We start from the raw sequence: 16742 nt of genomic DNA on the forward strand, positions 1-16742 counted from the left end.
ACACACACAAATTCTTCGCATATTACTAAACACAATTATTTTATAAAAGAGTTAAAATAATTGATTTAATGATGCTGCGTCAGAAAATTTTATGACCATGCCATCGCTGACAAGTTTAATCACTTTTGTAAACCATTAAAGATCTGAAACCTTGAGATAATAATTTCTATAACAAGCCTTTGAAGATTAAGTCTGTTGTTATAATAGCACCAAGTGGTTTAGGAAATGAAAAGAAGAATCGAATCTACTTTTTTCTCATTTTTAATAAGCAAAACAGCCTTAAGCGAAGCGTCATTTTATACAAAAAAAATAATAAAATAAAATTTGAAAGTAGCATTTTAATTTATAGTTACCAAAAGCTTTGAGAATACTGAACGTTCTTAATTATCGGAAGTATTGTATTACATCGTATTATCTTCACTTTTCAGAGAGAATTCGATTAAGTACAAAAAAAAAAAAAATGATAGAAGCTTCGTTCCGATTGTAGAGAGAGAAGTTTAGGAAACACGGAACAATAAATGAAAAAATCGATTGTGATTTAACAAAAGAGCATTAGACTGTGTGGTAATGGTTTTGTGCTTCATTTCTATCTTAGTAGAGTTCTTGATTGTGTCATTGCTATTTATTGATAATTGCAACAATTTATTCAATCGATCTTCATTAATTAAAATAAATGAATAAAAAAGATAAAAAAGCTGCCTTGTAAATATCATATCCAAGGACAAATTTATAAAGTGTAGAACAAACGCATGTTTTCAAGTATTTGAAATATTTCAAACATAAGTGCATTTGAAGTTAAAGAAACAAAATGTCGGTATCCACTGAATTTAGACTTTCATCTTTTCCCCTTTTATTGCCTTAAATGACAAAATGGATAAAAATAGTCTAGCTGACTTCTCTTTCTGTTCGCCAATCATTTTCTATTATTTACGTTTTCGTAAATTTTTACACTGTTGGTCTGATTGCTTTTCACAAGAAAATAACGTTTAATCTTCAAGTTCAACTAGTTTTTATTGCTGACACTGACGTCATCAGTCGCCAGTGATCGATAGACAACTTCTTACTCTTTATACTGAACAAGAAAGCAAGACCGACGGCATGACATCAGCATTAATAAATGACAGTCAACATTATGCGACTTTTATTTTTAAATGTGAAGAGAAATTGAATGCTCTTTAACAAACACAAAGAATCACTTTTGTATTATAAACTGATTACAGCAGGGCTCGATGCTTATGTTTTAAGGCGGTAACGATTCTTTATAAGTAGTGGAATACGAAGACGGTCCTTCAGAATGAATTGTTTAATTTTAAGATTACCGAAACGTTGATATACATCCGAAATTATTTCGAGTTGTCCATTTTAAAAATTTAGTTCTCCCATTAACCATTAAGATGGCTTGAAATTCTGATATTTCCGCAAAATCATAACTGAATTTAATGTTAATGTTAAAAGTCAACTTAAGACTTGGTGCCATAACAGATGAAGAATCGCAGACCGAAGAAATTCCAAACTCTCTCTCTCTCTCTCTCTCTTTGTGTGTGTGTGTGTTATCACTGATTGGCTGAAATTCTAGTTACAAAGTCTGTAAACAACGAACTGATGCGTTAATATCTTAACACAATTGTCTAGTCCATGGCCTAGTCTGCGTCACCGCATTAAACTAGACAGAAGAGAAATTATCAAATAAGTAAACCCTACAAGTTAGGGAGCTATCGAAGCTTGATGTGGAGAGGGGAGGGGGACGCCAAAATCGTACTTGAGGTACTGCAGTTTGTGTATAGATAATATACTCCATATTATAAAAATAAATCCCCATAAATAAAATTAACACATTCAGTATAACTTATAATGTTTTCATATTCTGGATGAAATATCTAAAATTAATGATGCTTCAGTTGAATGCGATTTTAGTTTTAAACATTTCTATGCTCGATCACGGCGCCATATTGCTTCAGGCATGCTAACACAAGCCTTGAATCATTTTTCCCTGTTTTGATTCAGCGAATAAATTCGACGATATGATGTTTTACGTAGAACAATAATTATCTGACGGTGACAGTGTGTTAATTTTTACACAGAAAAGCATTTCTCAAATCGCCAGTGCCTTCGTGGGATCACGACATTGCTTCTCGATTAGAAACGCTTCACTTCGATCTCGTCCAGGATGCGAAAGCATATTTACAATGGTTTTTCAGCTGAGGTAAGTTAACCAACTCATAGGGAGACGACAGACTTTTTCATCCGCAGAACAGCAAACCTGGCAAAAATAACATGCAGCTGACATATATAAAATACTGCCTTATCGTCTTAATTATGTTACTTCGGCCATAATTCAAACCAAACCCAAACTGTAAGGTATGAGTCTATGTCAAGAGACGAATGATGTGATGTCTAAATGTAAGAGTGCCACATCAGCCGAGAAACGTACAGGAAGGTCCATGTAGTTAACCAAGGGTACTCGGGAGGATGAAATCTCAGAAGGAGCTTAATCAGGAGTTCAAAGTATCTGCAACGATTCGAGATGAGTCTTTGGACTCCTTGGAGCACGTCCAAGGAATCCAAATATTAATAATTGTTGCTAACAACAATGGTAATTGGTACCAGCATAAGAAACTACACACACCGGCCCCTGAAGTACAAATCTTTATGCAGATGTATTTAAGCATCACTTATGAAACGTATATGCAAAATACTTGGTCATTTGCCTCACTGCGTGTTCTAGGCGACTATTTAAGAATGCTGCTGGCAGTGATCGTCAATAATGTTCATCGCCAAAGGAAAAACAGAGGATTTTTCGGAGTTCGGTAAAGGGTTTATTGCGGGTGCCAATCTAGTTGGAGCCACGATTTTGAAAACAGCACACCTGACTAGTTTCTCAAAAGGTGAGATATCCAAGGTGTTTAATCAGTGAAAAAATTACCCACATTGGTAATTTTTTCACTGATTGTCTACGAGAAGTAACTGTGGTCCTAAGACAGTCTGCCAGGAACGAAATTTCCGCTTGTATGGACAAATAGAACTACACGTGAGCAACAACTGACCGAAGAATTTAATGAAGGCTGTTCGACATCTCACCAAATTATGCACAGGGAATTGAAGCGGATCGGAAACCACTGATATCTGCGGAGAACCTGTCAGGAACACTGTGACTGGACACTAGAAGACAGGAAAAGTCATTTGGTTTAACGAAACACGATGCGCCTTGTTCTGTACAGACAGTACGCAGATAATTTAGCAGGAGTCCCATGAAGCAGTGAACCTAGCTTGCCTTATAAACACAACTCAGAGTACTGGAGGTAGTGTCATGGTGTGTGTGTGGGGGGGGGGATTGTCCTGTTAGTACGGAACTGGATCCCCTGATATTGTTGGAAAGTTAGATGTCATCCAAAGAATATCTGACCATTGTTGTCGATTAAGTCCATCCTGAAATGTTGACATTTTATCCGATTGTTGTTTCATGAACGACGATGCTACTTTCCACCGCGCAAGAATTGCTCAGCAGTGGTCCACTATCTTCCCTGGCTATCACCAAGTCCAAATTTGAACCCCATTGAGAATGAATGGGATATGTTAGAAAAACAGATCCCGGATCAAAGTCCTCTTCGGTCAAATCTGAGCCAGTTAATGAACTGTCTGGTGAACGCCTGGTATGAGACATACATGCAATCTAGCACCTTGTGGAATCTATGCCAAACCACATAAGTACTGTACTTCAGGCGAAAAGAGGTCCAACATGGTATAATATTAAATAAAAGTTTCTAATTCAGTGGCCGAGTAGTAGGAAATTTAAATCTACTTTTTAACTTCGTCAGGAATGTATTGTGCGAGTGTTTCCAGTAGATAATATTCGAATAAATTGAAGCAGTTTATAGATGACGTTTTTATTTTTATTTTTTTTTCTGTTCCCACTCACGAAAGTTTATTTATAAACCTATAGTACATTTTGTACTATGGACGGGCTAGGGATTTTTTTTTCTATTTGTATTAATTTTTTATATTTTTCAGTCATTTTTACATCGTCTGGCAATCCTGCTCTGGAGACAAACATGGAACTTTTTCAAGCCACTTCATGCCTCCACTAAGCAGGGCAGTGGTCTCTCACTGGGCAATGAAATTCATCTCCCATTCTAAAGAGAATCACAAACATCTATGCCTACAGTGGGGTTTGACTCCTCAGCCTATTTATTGGTTGGTTCGCTGAGTGTCTACTACTCTAGCCACTCAGCGAACCGGACCAGCTTAATATTAGTTGGAGAATAGAAAGCAGAAGAAACGTATTTACAATTAGTTAAATTAGCATCTTAAGATAGGGATAAAAATTAATAAAGAGCAAATCAGAATCACTTAACTGATGGAACTTTTAAAGTTGGGAATGATGAAGTGGAAAAAGCGTAAGAATTTACATATCTCGAAATATCTGTGACTATACGCCAACCAAATGAGGTGATAGCAGAGAAGGGAAATAAGCCTTTTACTTTCTGTCTTCTTTGTTCAAATCAAATGATATTCACTGGAAACTAAGCCGAATATTTTTAAGTCATTAATGAGTTCAGTTGTTAATTACTGTTGGTAACTAAGGTTACAAGCTAGTGTATTAGGCCTATAAATTGCGCGTGTTCTTCTGGCCAGTTGGCCTGTTTTGCGGGATGAAAAACCTAAGTTTCGGGGAGAAAAAGTCCTGTCACATCGGCATGATGCTACTGTTAGGTGCTGGTGGGAAAACTGGCCAGAAAATTATTTGAATAATACCAAATATTCATCTGGCCCAGTGAGTAATAATAATCTCTGAAAGATTAGATAAAGTCACGAATTATATATCTTAATAAAAGACCTGCAACATCTAGTGTAATCACGTTCAAAATATGGAATGGACAGTCATATTTTCCGAATGGAAACTAACTCTGAATGATTAAAAAAAAATAGTAAATGATATAGCTTTTGGTAAAATACCAAAAGAAGTATGGATAGGCATGGATGGAGGAAACATATCCAGTATCCAGGAGAAAAGTGCTCAACATGGGCTGTAAAGTCACAGAAAGAAATAGGATACTATCAAAAGAATTGAGAAGATTTCTATGGAAGGACTGCTGTTCGTAAGCCAAACACATCATTTGATTTTCAACACGAATACTATGTGTGTAAACAATCGTAATTGGTCTGTAGAGAGTTGCAAGGAAATGATATCAAGCGAAACTGCACTACGCCTTTCTGTATCAGATGAATGAGAACAGGTTGGGCAGCTGCTTGACGGAACTTCCTCCTTATGTCTTACTGAGTCATCTCCACTATGGAGTTTGCTACCATTTGAGACAGGTTATCACATCTTCCGCTATAAAAGCCCATATAAAGAATATTTTTGTCATGACGAGAATCAAATATATATTTGTGTATAATTTATAAAATGGAATTTAAATTAGAAAAAAAATTAAATGTATAATTGAATAATAGAAATATCTTACCTTTTCCAGTTAATCTCTGCAAGAAGCCTAAATCCCCCCATTTGTCTTCTCCAGCCAAAACCGTCACCCTTGCTTGCCGATCAATTATTCCACTTAGAATTCACCTTTATCCATGGAATTTGTTATCAGTATTATGTGGCGAGCGTTTACGTATAATCTAGAAAACAAAAATGGTACAAGGAAAGATTTCGCAACCTTTAAAAAAGAAAGTTGAAGATACATTTGAAGTACCACGCTCAGAAAATTAGAAAACATTTTCTCGTGTTTCTTGAGGGACAGAAAGTAAAGTGCTATTGACTCGAAGAAGAAGAAAAAAAACATCTTCAAAAACATCTTCGGTAAAGTGCTAAAGTGGTTGGGCATTGAGGTAGTCGGCTGATTTCGACGCAGCATAACAGAGAAACAGTAACAGAAGGATAATTTGAAACGTTTGGTCTCAAACATTCGCTTAAAAGAACCCATTATCAGAAGTTCATGGCGAGGCAAAGGGAGGGAGAGATGTGAAATTCATGGTGATATAACTTACTTTTTAATTCTTAAAGGTTTAAAAATTACGTCATAATTTTCTCACAAGAACACTTTGAGCCATAAAATTTCCAATATTAAAAAAATCAAATATTTAACTTGAAGTGCAGTCTTTGTTAATTTTGAAGTTTTTCAGCGCTACATATATTACATTGAAATAGCTTGTATATCTCCTATTTTAATTAATTGCATAGCTAAGAATTCTTTCATATTTTAAAATAAAAATCTAATATTAGCCAATCATTAATATATTTTTAGAATGAAGTCAGTAAGCCTAATTTGGATAGTATTATATAGATGGCAAAACTATACTAGAATGTCAGAAGAAAACGCGCCCTTCAATATCATCTTATAAGTTAAATATGTATGTTAAATATGTCTATAAGTTAAATATTCCGTGTGCCCCACGGAATGATTGGGTATGCTCTCCTGATTTAAACGCCATCTAATACTTATGGAATCATATGAAACTGAGCATTACCATGTCCACACCAGTGCCTCGCTTGACCGTTGCTTTCCAGGACGTTATTCTGTCTAGCTCGTCAGAATACATCAGGACACCTTGTGTGGTCTAGTGGAGTCAAATTCAAAACAGGTGCATGCGGTTTATCTCGGTCTATGTTAAGTTTATATATAAACTTAACAGAATGTGATTCTTTCATTCTTTCAATTCTTTTTACAACAGATGTTTCTTAATGTATGATATCCTGCTTGTAATGAACACAGGTTTTTTTTTATTTTAATGGAGGTTAAAAAAACGCGTATATCTTATATTTCTCCCTCATGAGAGATGGATGGGACGGATGAGCCAGTCCTTTTCTGGTTTTACTAGTTCTGAAGTTTCTTAATAACTTCCGGTTGATGGCTCGTAAATTTCCATATATATCTAATCATGGATGCTTCAAGCGACCTTCGCTCATACAGCAACAGTTCAATATGGAAAATGCTTGCATTCGATGTTTTGCATAAAAAACGCGCACGTGTGGTTTATAGCACTCGATCTTAGTCTTAACTCAAAGGCAATGCTCTAGTTTTGACCTCACACATTTTTTTTTCAAGGATAAACTACATAATCTAAGTTGCTTTCTTTACGAGCGTATTTTCTCAATGCATAAACTTTGCAAAAAAGAACGAAGGGTTTGATGAGCACAAATTCTTATGCTTTTGAGCATAGGCACATACTTTCTAATTCTAATAACAGTAGATTAATACGTAAAAATGAAATCTTAAGTTCACCCCTTTTGCAAAAGCATATAAGTCAGTTTCTCAAACATAATTAAACAAATTATCTCCTTCGGCACACATCTATTTTAGGATAAAGTAGATGTGTGCTCCATGGAAGGGAGATTAAGAAAAGGATTATTACTCCTCATGCAACAATGAATCCGTTAAGGATATCTGAGTTAAAATTGAGAAAATATCCGAGTTGCATTCAGCCAACCAATAAGAGAAGAGTAACCGACGATGAGCTCACTCTCTGTTTCCGCTGTAGAATGACATCATGTTCTTTGAGTCATTTCTAAGTGATGAAAGAGATGTCATTTTGAAGAGACTTAATCTATAAAGAGATATTCTAATAATTCATGGATGACATCGTCAGGACAATGAGGAAATAATTCACCATTAGTCATCCTTCTAAACTGAGACGTACTCTCTCTCTCGAACAGAACTTTGACTGTGATCTTGTCATACAAAATTCAGTATCGAGTAAAGATTCAAAACACTGTTATTTTTCTATATCCAAACATTGTTAAGTACAAAAAATGTTTTATTATTATTATTATTATTTTATTTTATTTTTTTATTCTCGGTATCTGGATGAGATGGAATTTTCAAAAGTAATGACATAAAAAGCTAAAATGAAATGTTTTAATTGGTTAAATTTTAAAATCCTAATACACAAACAGTACTTCGGGGGGTGGGGTGGATGCTACAGGTTGATTTATTACACAAATGATTTTATAGATTTCGGGAAGAAACTACAAGCAGATAACTGCCATAATCTTGTGATCTTAATAACTAGCATTATAGTATGAAATAATATGAGTTCTACGATTGATTTTTCAGAATTAGGTATTAAAAGCTCGAGTTTACAGAGAGCAAGAGGAGTGATAGATTAACTCAAATAGATGATTAGGTGGAATTATGAAGTGCGCTTCTAAGCTAAAAGTTAGAAATTGTGGCATACAATAGGATTTTGCCAGCGCTGCCCTTTGTTATCGGTTTTTAAGGCATACTCATTTTCTGAAAGCACTTTACTTGGATAAGAGGTGTGATCATAAGAAACACTCACCATATCTTTTATAATAGTTCCAATCCCACAAGTTGGTAAACCTCTAACAGATTAGTGCAATAGGTGAGCTAAAAGACAATCGAGAAATCTTATTATAGACACCAAAGGAACTTTGTCAATTCATATGAGATCTCAGCGAAGCAAGGTAATGGTTTCACACAGCGTGATGTAAATATCTATCACCGAAAGACTTTCCCAAACATCTATGCCAGAGTCAGATTCGAACCAGCAGCTTGCAGGTTAGAAATCAACTAGCTAAACACTCGGCCAACCAGACAAACAAGATTATCTATGCGGCTGTCACTACACTAAAACAAAAAAGTCATTGCTGTCATTCATTTTTCAACTCTTATTAGAAAATATTTTATTCTATTTAATTACAAAAAAAAATAATAAGTTATATTTTAAAGACAAGCATTCCTCACTCATCTTTCTATCTCCTTTCCTCAATGTTACAGTGGGTGGCCTCTCCGGTATTAGTAGACTAATGCAACCTATATAGTGCTAGATCAGAATATGGCAACTGCATGCATTTTCTTGACAGTTTGCTTTGCAAAGACAAAAATCTCTTCAGAATTTTTAGCATTTAATTAAATTCATTTTTTGAAATTGGGAATATTCAGATTTCGTCACTTGAAAAAAAAGTCTAATAATTCCCAATCAGATTTAAATGCATTCATATATTTTTAAAACTAGTCAAGAATATTTTTTTAACTTCAATACCATCGAAATATTAATACAGTGATACAACACTGCAAATAAGCCGAATCTCATGTGTATCACGAGCAGCTACTTGGGTTGAATGGCCTAAGCCAGCGCCAGTGCATTCTGCGCATTTCCGTGAATATCGTTGACACAATGCTATACATATGGAAATCACCGTATTGTAAAAAAGAAAACAAGCGCTATATGTACTGACATGCAAACATCTACCTCAGACCTCATTCGGTTAAAATGATATCATATTCAAGGACAAGTTTATGGGACGAGTTGTGTTTCACAAATTCTGTCGCCTGAAATAATTCTATAAAAAATCACCGTAATTGTTTTGGCACATAATGAATTCAAAGAAAGGAATAATTATGTATACGCTTTTTAATGTACATCATAAACTCAACTTCATTATAATTAAATAGCATACTTAAGTAAGATAAGAACAGTATATTTTCTTGTCAATGATAATATAATGGTGGGCTAAGTAGCAGCAATTAGTTATACAGAATCAATGCAGGGAGACTAGTTATACACAACGCTTAAAAGAAAAAAAAAACGGAAGTATAACAGCAGAAGGTAAAAATTAGTAACAATTCAAGTACAAATTAATAACATACAATGAAATAAAAATTCAAAATCGAAACGCAGTTATATTTGCACTTATTAGAATATCGCTTAATGATATAACCTTTGTAGTGACAGCTCTTCTAAGAAAAATGAGCTTGTTCCTTGTTTTTCATTCTTTTCAACCGCCAATATACGAAACGCAACAAAACAAAAATTACCTCAATTAATTTTTCTCTTATCCCTAGCGGTAAGAGTCAGTAAACTAAAATAATATACTGTATTTTATGATAACTATTGTAATAAATAATATATAAATTATTATGTCATTAAAATAGCACCACTTTTATGTTCTTAATAGCCATCGTTTTATACTGTTAGGTCCGACATAGAGCATTAGATAAAAGCAGTTCTAAACTAAGAAGGATTCGAACTGTGGCCTTTATTCGCAAAAAAAAAAATAAATAAATAGAAAATAAAAATTAAAATTAAAACGGAGAAATGTTACCGAATCTACAAATACAATAAATCGTATTAGTATCATATGAAATAAATTGAAGGCTAAAAAATAAGGAGAAATAATCTTTCTTCCAGTGTGCTACTCAAAAAATATGATCAAATTATTTTCGAACTGTGAAAACTGATTCCAAATAAACTGAGACACAAAACGTGAAAAATACTAAGTGGAATTTTCAAGTGGCTTTTGCATTTGCTAAATATATGTATATGAACTAGGGGGGCTACGGCGCCCAACCCCCCGTGTTCCGGACTGGTAGGCCGGTTCTCCTTGAGTTCTGATGACTCGAATTTTGAAGACCCGAGAGGGAGGGATTCCTCCCCCTCTCCCCTGGCGCCTACTGCTCCCCCCCCCCGATTTTCGGACTGGTAGGCCGGTTCTCCTTGAATTCTGATGACTCGAATTTTGAAGACTCGACACTCAGGGTAGCCCCTGAGTATATATATATATATATATAGAAAGTATTTTACCTTGGGTATAATAAATGTTTAAAAATACCAAGCAATTTTAAACCTGGTTTTCTTCCATTTTCCAAGTAAGCAAACAGACAAACAAGTCAAGTTTGCGCCTGCAAGTGATGCAAGTCTAGCTGATCCTACAGGTAGTGCAAGACCAAGGCAACTCGTGGTAAAGGTGGAATAAGCTCTGATCACTAATCTTAATATTTACCCTTAATGCCAAAATCACATCTCCAAGAAGGGGATGTATGATGTTTTGTATTAAAGGCAAGGGGGGGGGGCACTACCCAGACCGGTTTCGACTTTTATTGAGGTCTCATCAGTGGGAGGTTAAAACACCTTATGGTAACTTGTTCTGGTAAAATACTTATAAGCTCTGTATTACTAAATCTTGGTATTTCTAGCCTGGCTCCTATTACTAATTACTAATATTACTAAAATTACTAATATGTACAAGATATTATGATATCATTACATGAAAAATTTACGTCATCATTAACTTCCTATGGGCAATTTTCTTACAAATGAATCTGTTCTTGCCTTATAAAAGACCTTTAGAAACACTTCGTTTGCTAACTTTTCCTCTCCCATTTTGTTTAAGTGACCATATCACTTGAGTTAGCGCTGCTCACGCATTTCAGAATGCTAGCAAATGTCAAGTTACTTCCAAATATTCTAATTTTTTAATAGTATTTTATTTATGACCCAACCCTCAGTTACAGTGATTAAAATTGGTTTGGACAATGTCTTGTATAGATCTATTTGAGTGTTTTGACTAATTTCTCTGTTATTCCATATGAATTTATTCCGTTGTTTCTCTAACCATATTGGCTTGCAATTCTGTTGTCTATTTCCATATTTAATTTGCCATATTCTTTAAAAATTGTGCCTAAATAGATGAAATGTTTTACTTGTTATATATGTTTTCCATTCAGGATGCAGTTGATGATTTTCAATGTTCCTGCCTATTCATAGCCTTTTGCCTTTTATTGCTCATTTTCATACCAAATTTATTATGGCAGTAATTCAATTTAGTTAGTGAATCCTGCAAAGACACTCATCGGTAAAGATAATGTCCTTTGGTTAGAATGACCTTCATTCGACTCCAGTCTATGACTCAAAGAATCTTTGTAAGCGTATTACTCTTCTCATATATAGAAACTTAGTTTTTCTCCTCGTAAAGTAGAAACCAGCAAGCGAATATAAGTATTTACATTCACAGCAGACTATGCAGATGTAACTAACTGCCATACTGCAGTTCAGTTATGATTCTATGAAGCTATATCACTTGTCCTATTGGAGAGGCAAAAAAAAAAAAAAAGAGACAAAACATGAATATATATCCATAGAACTAACTAGCTCTTTTTGCTTCCGAGACAAGAGTAAACATTGCAACAACACTAATATAGAGTTTCATAGCAGCTATTTTACAGAAATATCTTACGATGGTTAGGTGAAATGATGTAATACGAACATTTTAAGAAATGTATGGAATGGCTCACTCTGTTTCTTTTTCTTTTTCTTTCTTTATATAGAGGTTCTTATCATCCTGTATACCCAGCTAAGACGGCTGACATCGTAATTGTTCGCCTGTCAACCAGAGAATAAGATTTGCATTTTCATCCATACCCAGGGGGCATCTTTCATAGGCGCGTCACTTGGTTACAGAATGATTTCAGAGCGTCGCGAATTAGCGTTTAGATGCAGGCTATTGTATGATAAATAGTAAGAGTTCCAAGGGAAAAATTCTGAGATTGGAAAAGTTGTTTTTTTATCAGCTGTAAAAAGAAATCTTACAAAATAGACAAGAGAATATCTGGACAAATGCCATGGAAAAGGGTGGAGAATCTTAAGTAGTCACGCTTTTATCTCTGTAAGGCATGTGATCGTATTTGGCACAAAAGCTGGTTAAGAACCTCCCATAACAGGTCAGGGTTGTCAGTTTTCTCTCTGGTCATACATTACGAGTGATGATAGATGAATCATTATCTCAAACGTTTCAATTAATGCTCTTCATTTCTTTTATATCAACGACCTTTTTCAGTTTACTACAAATACAGCCCAGTTATGTATCGTACTAGACTGCACTCCTCTTTGCTTATTTGACAAATCTTGCACTACGTAAGTCATCTAAACTTTCAGAATATCCTCTACTACAACTTTAAATTCTGATCGGGTTTTAATACTCCTTCTTAATTTCATTGCTAGTAAAACTCAATTCCGTCTTATTTCTTGCTAAGTGAACTTCCCTTCCAGTTTTGCTTTTAATAAGAGCCATATGTTGTCGTCCTGAATAGCCAAGAAATTAGGTTTTCTTTTTCGCTCAAGACACTACTTTTGCGAAACATTCATATAAGTCAAAAACCTAACTTCCCTTTGCAAATTTTACTCAGTGTTTTTTTATTTTATTTTATTATTTTTTAAAGCGACAAAGTCGAATAGCTTTCCAAGACGAATGTGAGTCATATATACAAAATGATTCAAGGAAAATAAAACTTGTAGAATAAGAACTACACCTTGCAGTTTCAGTGGCAAAATGAACAAGCCCTGTTGTGAATTGTTTTCAAGGAGAGAAAAATCCTAATTTCCGATTATCCGACCCCTCGCTCATTCACGATTACTAATGTGCTATTGGCTTATGACATTTTGCAGTGAGATTCACATAAAACAATGAGAGTTCTCTACGTAAAGTTCCCTATCAACCAGAAATAAATTCTTATATTAATTAACTAAGAGTAGTTAGGTGTGAGGAATAAATTTTTGTGTGTGGAAAGAGTAGTGAATGAGTGGAATGGATTGTGGAAGTGCTTCGTAGGTGAATGAGATCAAAGCAAGATATGAAGAGTATTATAAAAATGATCGGTTAGTGATGATGTTAAGTAAACCTACCGAGATGAGTCTACGGATAATATTGACTAACCTTTGCCCTTAGAATTGTGTACCTTTTATACTGCCTTTTTACCACGTCGCATACTTTATATTTCTTCATATTAAAATTTAATTGCCACAACGCCCAGTTTTCCTATTTTAAGAATATCCAGTAAAGAACTATTTTCCAACCTATCTTTATTTACTATTCTAACCATCTCCATGTCATCATCAAATAGAAAAATTGTACTATATTTGAACGTAAATGCTTAATATAATAAACAACAAGGACTCTAAAAATTGAACACTGGGTCACTCCACTCCTAACCACTTGATTTAGAAGAATCCCTTACCTATCTTTTCGCCTTTTTTTAAAAAAAAAAACAAAAACAAAATAGTATTTTTAATTATTTATGATAAATATAAGCTTAGAGATATTTTTTAAAATAGTTTATTTCAATTTATTTCGAATTTTGTCTTTTTTGTTTATATTACTTCGCTAAAAATAGTTCATCATTGGTCATAGTAATAGTTTCTTGTAAGTTAAATTTATCCTGACAAATAATAAATTCAGGATGGAGTCAGAAGACAAATCGTAAAAGGCCCTCTCTGGATACACAAGAAATCACTTCTCATTCACTTACACAACTTCCAAGTCGCTTGTCTTTGTCCCCTCCTTTTACATGTTCCTCCCCGCCCTACGGAAAATCTGTGCAAATATCCGTTTGGTGAATATCTTCAACTTATATGTCTTAATCATATTATTTTTTCTTCTATCCACTAAACTTTGCAATTTTATGTTCTCAATCTATCCTGTTAGTAAATGCTCCAGAGTCCCATTATCACTGTGTTTATCTCCTTGTGTTTTCTGCAAAGCTTTCCGATTCTTAAATAAGAATGTTAACATTCCCTTTTTAACATATTTGAATCTTTAACTGCAATGGGAATGCAAGCTTCGGAAATGGCGTCTGGTAAAAAAAAAAAAAAAGTGGGTGGGCTGCAAAGGATTATATTATATTTGCTTCTTTGTAATTTGTTTAAACTGATAATTCTGATGAAGGAAGGCAATATTTTATTTATTTATTTGTTGTTGTTTTTCACTTCTGTACAAATGCATTATTCAGAAATTGCGATATTTCTCTCTCTCTTTCTTTTTACATTGCGCAAAATAATTTTACAGTATCACGATATGGCAGTGGACTCCATAAAATGAATCTCAGCCTTTTAATGAAAATAAACAAAAACAATTCCCATTTGATCTAAGATATCAACAGTTTCTTCCGTATACGTCATTAGGCAGAGTTGCCTCTCAAGTAACATTCATCTTGCAATTGGCCCTTGTTCACAAATATACTCGCAAAATACTTTTTAAATCCATTCGCTATCTTATCTTACTTAAGTCACTCAAAAATATTCCTGAGATCTAGTTATGATTTAGCCAGGAATATTTTTGAATGACTTAAGTAAAATAAGATAGCGGGGATATTTCGGCTAGCTGTACTAAGATTGCTTTACAATCCTCATTAATAATTTAGTTCACGCAAATTCTCGCTTTTATTAGAAAATAATACACGGCTAATATCATCAACTAATTGCTTATCTTACTTTTTTTTAAAATTAATGAAACACCTTACGCTACAATATGCTGCATTGCACAGTGTATATAGTATAGTTAGCATACAGTTCGAGAATATAATAAATTATTTTAAATTTACGAATTAATATAATCTAATTAACTTTTATTTAATTATTTTTTATTTCAAATATCCAGTGTCACGGAACTCAAATATTTTTTTATATATATATTAATAATAAGAATCAACTCGAGAATGCGTGCAAAATTATAATATGTGCTACATTACGAACGTTTGTTGCCGTTCAGATTAATTTGAAAAATAGAAATTATTACCACTTAAAAAAACTTTCTTTCTTTTGCACCGGATAGCGTGTTTTAGGCCGATAGCAGCGCTGTGTGAGCTTGTATGCAGACGTCGCCATCACCTAGAGTTTATCGATTAATACGGGCACTTACTGAAGTTGCCACCGTTATCCCGGCATGCATACGGCAAACCCGCAGATGTACATATGTGCTAGTGTGCGCTGGTACAGCAAATACACAGAAATTTCACTTTGTGGTTAAAGTACACAGATGGTGACAAGACATGTAAGTAATTTTTGCACAGTTTGCTGAAATAGTCTACTGTCACAATGAAAAAAACTGGAGGATTTTTCAAAGGAGTGTTCGATGGGTTACGATCTTCAAACCAAACAGCTAAGGAAAAAACAGACGCAGCGGAGCAATCAGGAACTGGAAGCTCAGAACATGCAATACATACACGCTGCTGGGAACAGCAAGAAACTCTTCGCCCTGAGCATTTCAAGGTAGCGAAGGTATGAAATTCTAATTTATTACAACATTTTTATTGTAAACATGGCTGCATTAATACCAAACGAGGTTACGCGATAACATCGTTTGGCGTTATGCTGATATTTTCGTTTGAATTTTTTTGGAATTTATTTCTAACACATATGCTAGCGGCCACTTTAATGTTTAGGGTTTTTATCATCAACAATTACAATAATAAATACTAATTCAAAGAAAATACAAGAAAATTTGAGCATTTCCTATTTTTTTTTTTTTTTTTTTTAAAGTTTTTAATGTTATTTGGCTTAATTAATGCTGGTTCTGAAATAAAATTATTCTTGGATTTTGTTTATATACTCTAATTTCAAATATAACGGTTTAGAAGACACATATACACAATTTTTGCCATTTTTATTTTTTTATTTTTTCATGTGGATTGCACAGCGTGCAGAATGTAAGCACATAGCTAACATCGGCTTGGTAAATAAAGCACTTCTTGAATAGCAGAAATAACGGCACGGTCACAGTTTAGTTAGCTAGTTTTTATTTTATTTTATTTTTTAGTCAAGCTAACAAATATTTTTCTAACTATTTTCAACATTTAAAGTTAAGAAATTTTTTATTGCCAAAATTCACTTTTGTAAATTATTACTATGTGAATAGGATTTGTAACTGATATTAATCATAATTAACAACCTATATACATTTATTAGAAAATTATCTATTAGAATAATAAAATATATAATTTTAAAATATTTCAAATATCAGTACAAAAGCAATTCTTCGTGTTATTTACGTAGGTAATCAGAAATGCAGCTTCGCATCATTCATAAGAATGTGTATAAGTAGAGCTATCAAACTTTTAAGCAATATAAGGTGAAGTAGTGATGTCTTTATATGCTAGTATGGACGCGCGAAATGATTTTCCGAGTATCTATTTATGCAGAAATGATGTCAAATTATATTCAGTTTTCGT

The 16742-nt window shown here is 33.9% G+C and overlaps 1 protein-coding gene across 1 annotated transcript in view; it reads left to right on the forward strand.

Moving 5' to 3' along the window:
• The first annotated feature begins 15476 nt into the window (after positions 1–15476).
• Positions 15477–16742, forward strand: part of LOC150095920 (syntaxin-binding protein 5-like) — a 549764-nt gene continuing 548498 nt past the window's right edge. The window contains exon 1 of the mRNA XM_090409567.1: positions 15477–15792. Coding sequence (XP_090265693.1) covers positions 15610–15792 — 183 coding nt within the window. The 5' untranslated portion in view covers positions 15477–15609. The remainder of the gene's footprint in view (positions 15793–16742) is intronic.

Source organism: Typopeltis vanoorti, chromosome 19 (assembly GCF_054136105.1).
Source record: "Typopeltis vanoorti isolate ZY-2024b chromosome 19, IOZ_Tvanoo_1.0, whole genome shotgun sequence".
Classification (NCBI taxonomy): domain Eukaryota; kingdom Metazoa; phylum Arthropoda; class Arachnida; order Uropygi; family Thelyphonidae; genus Typopeltis; species Typopeltis vanoorti.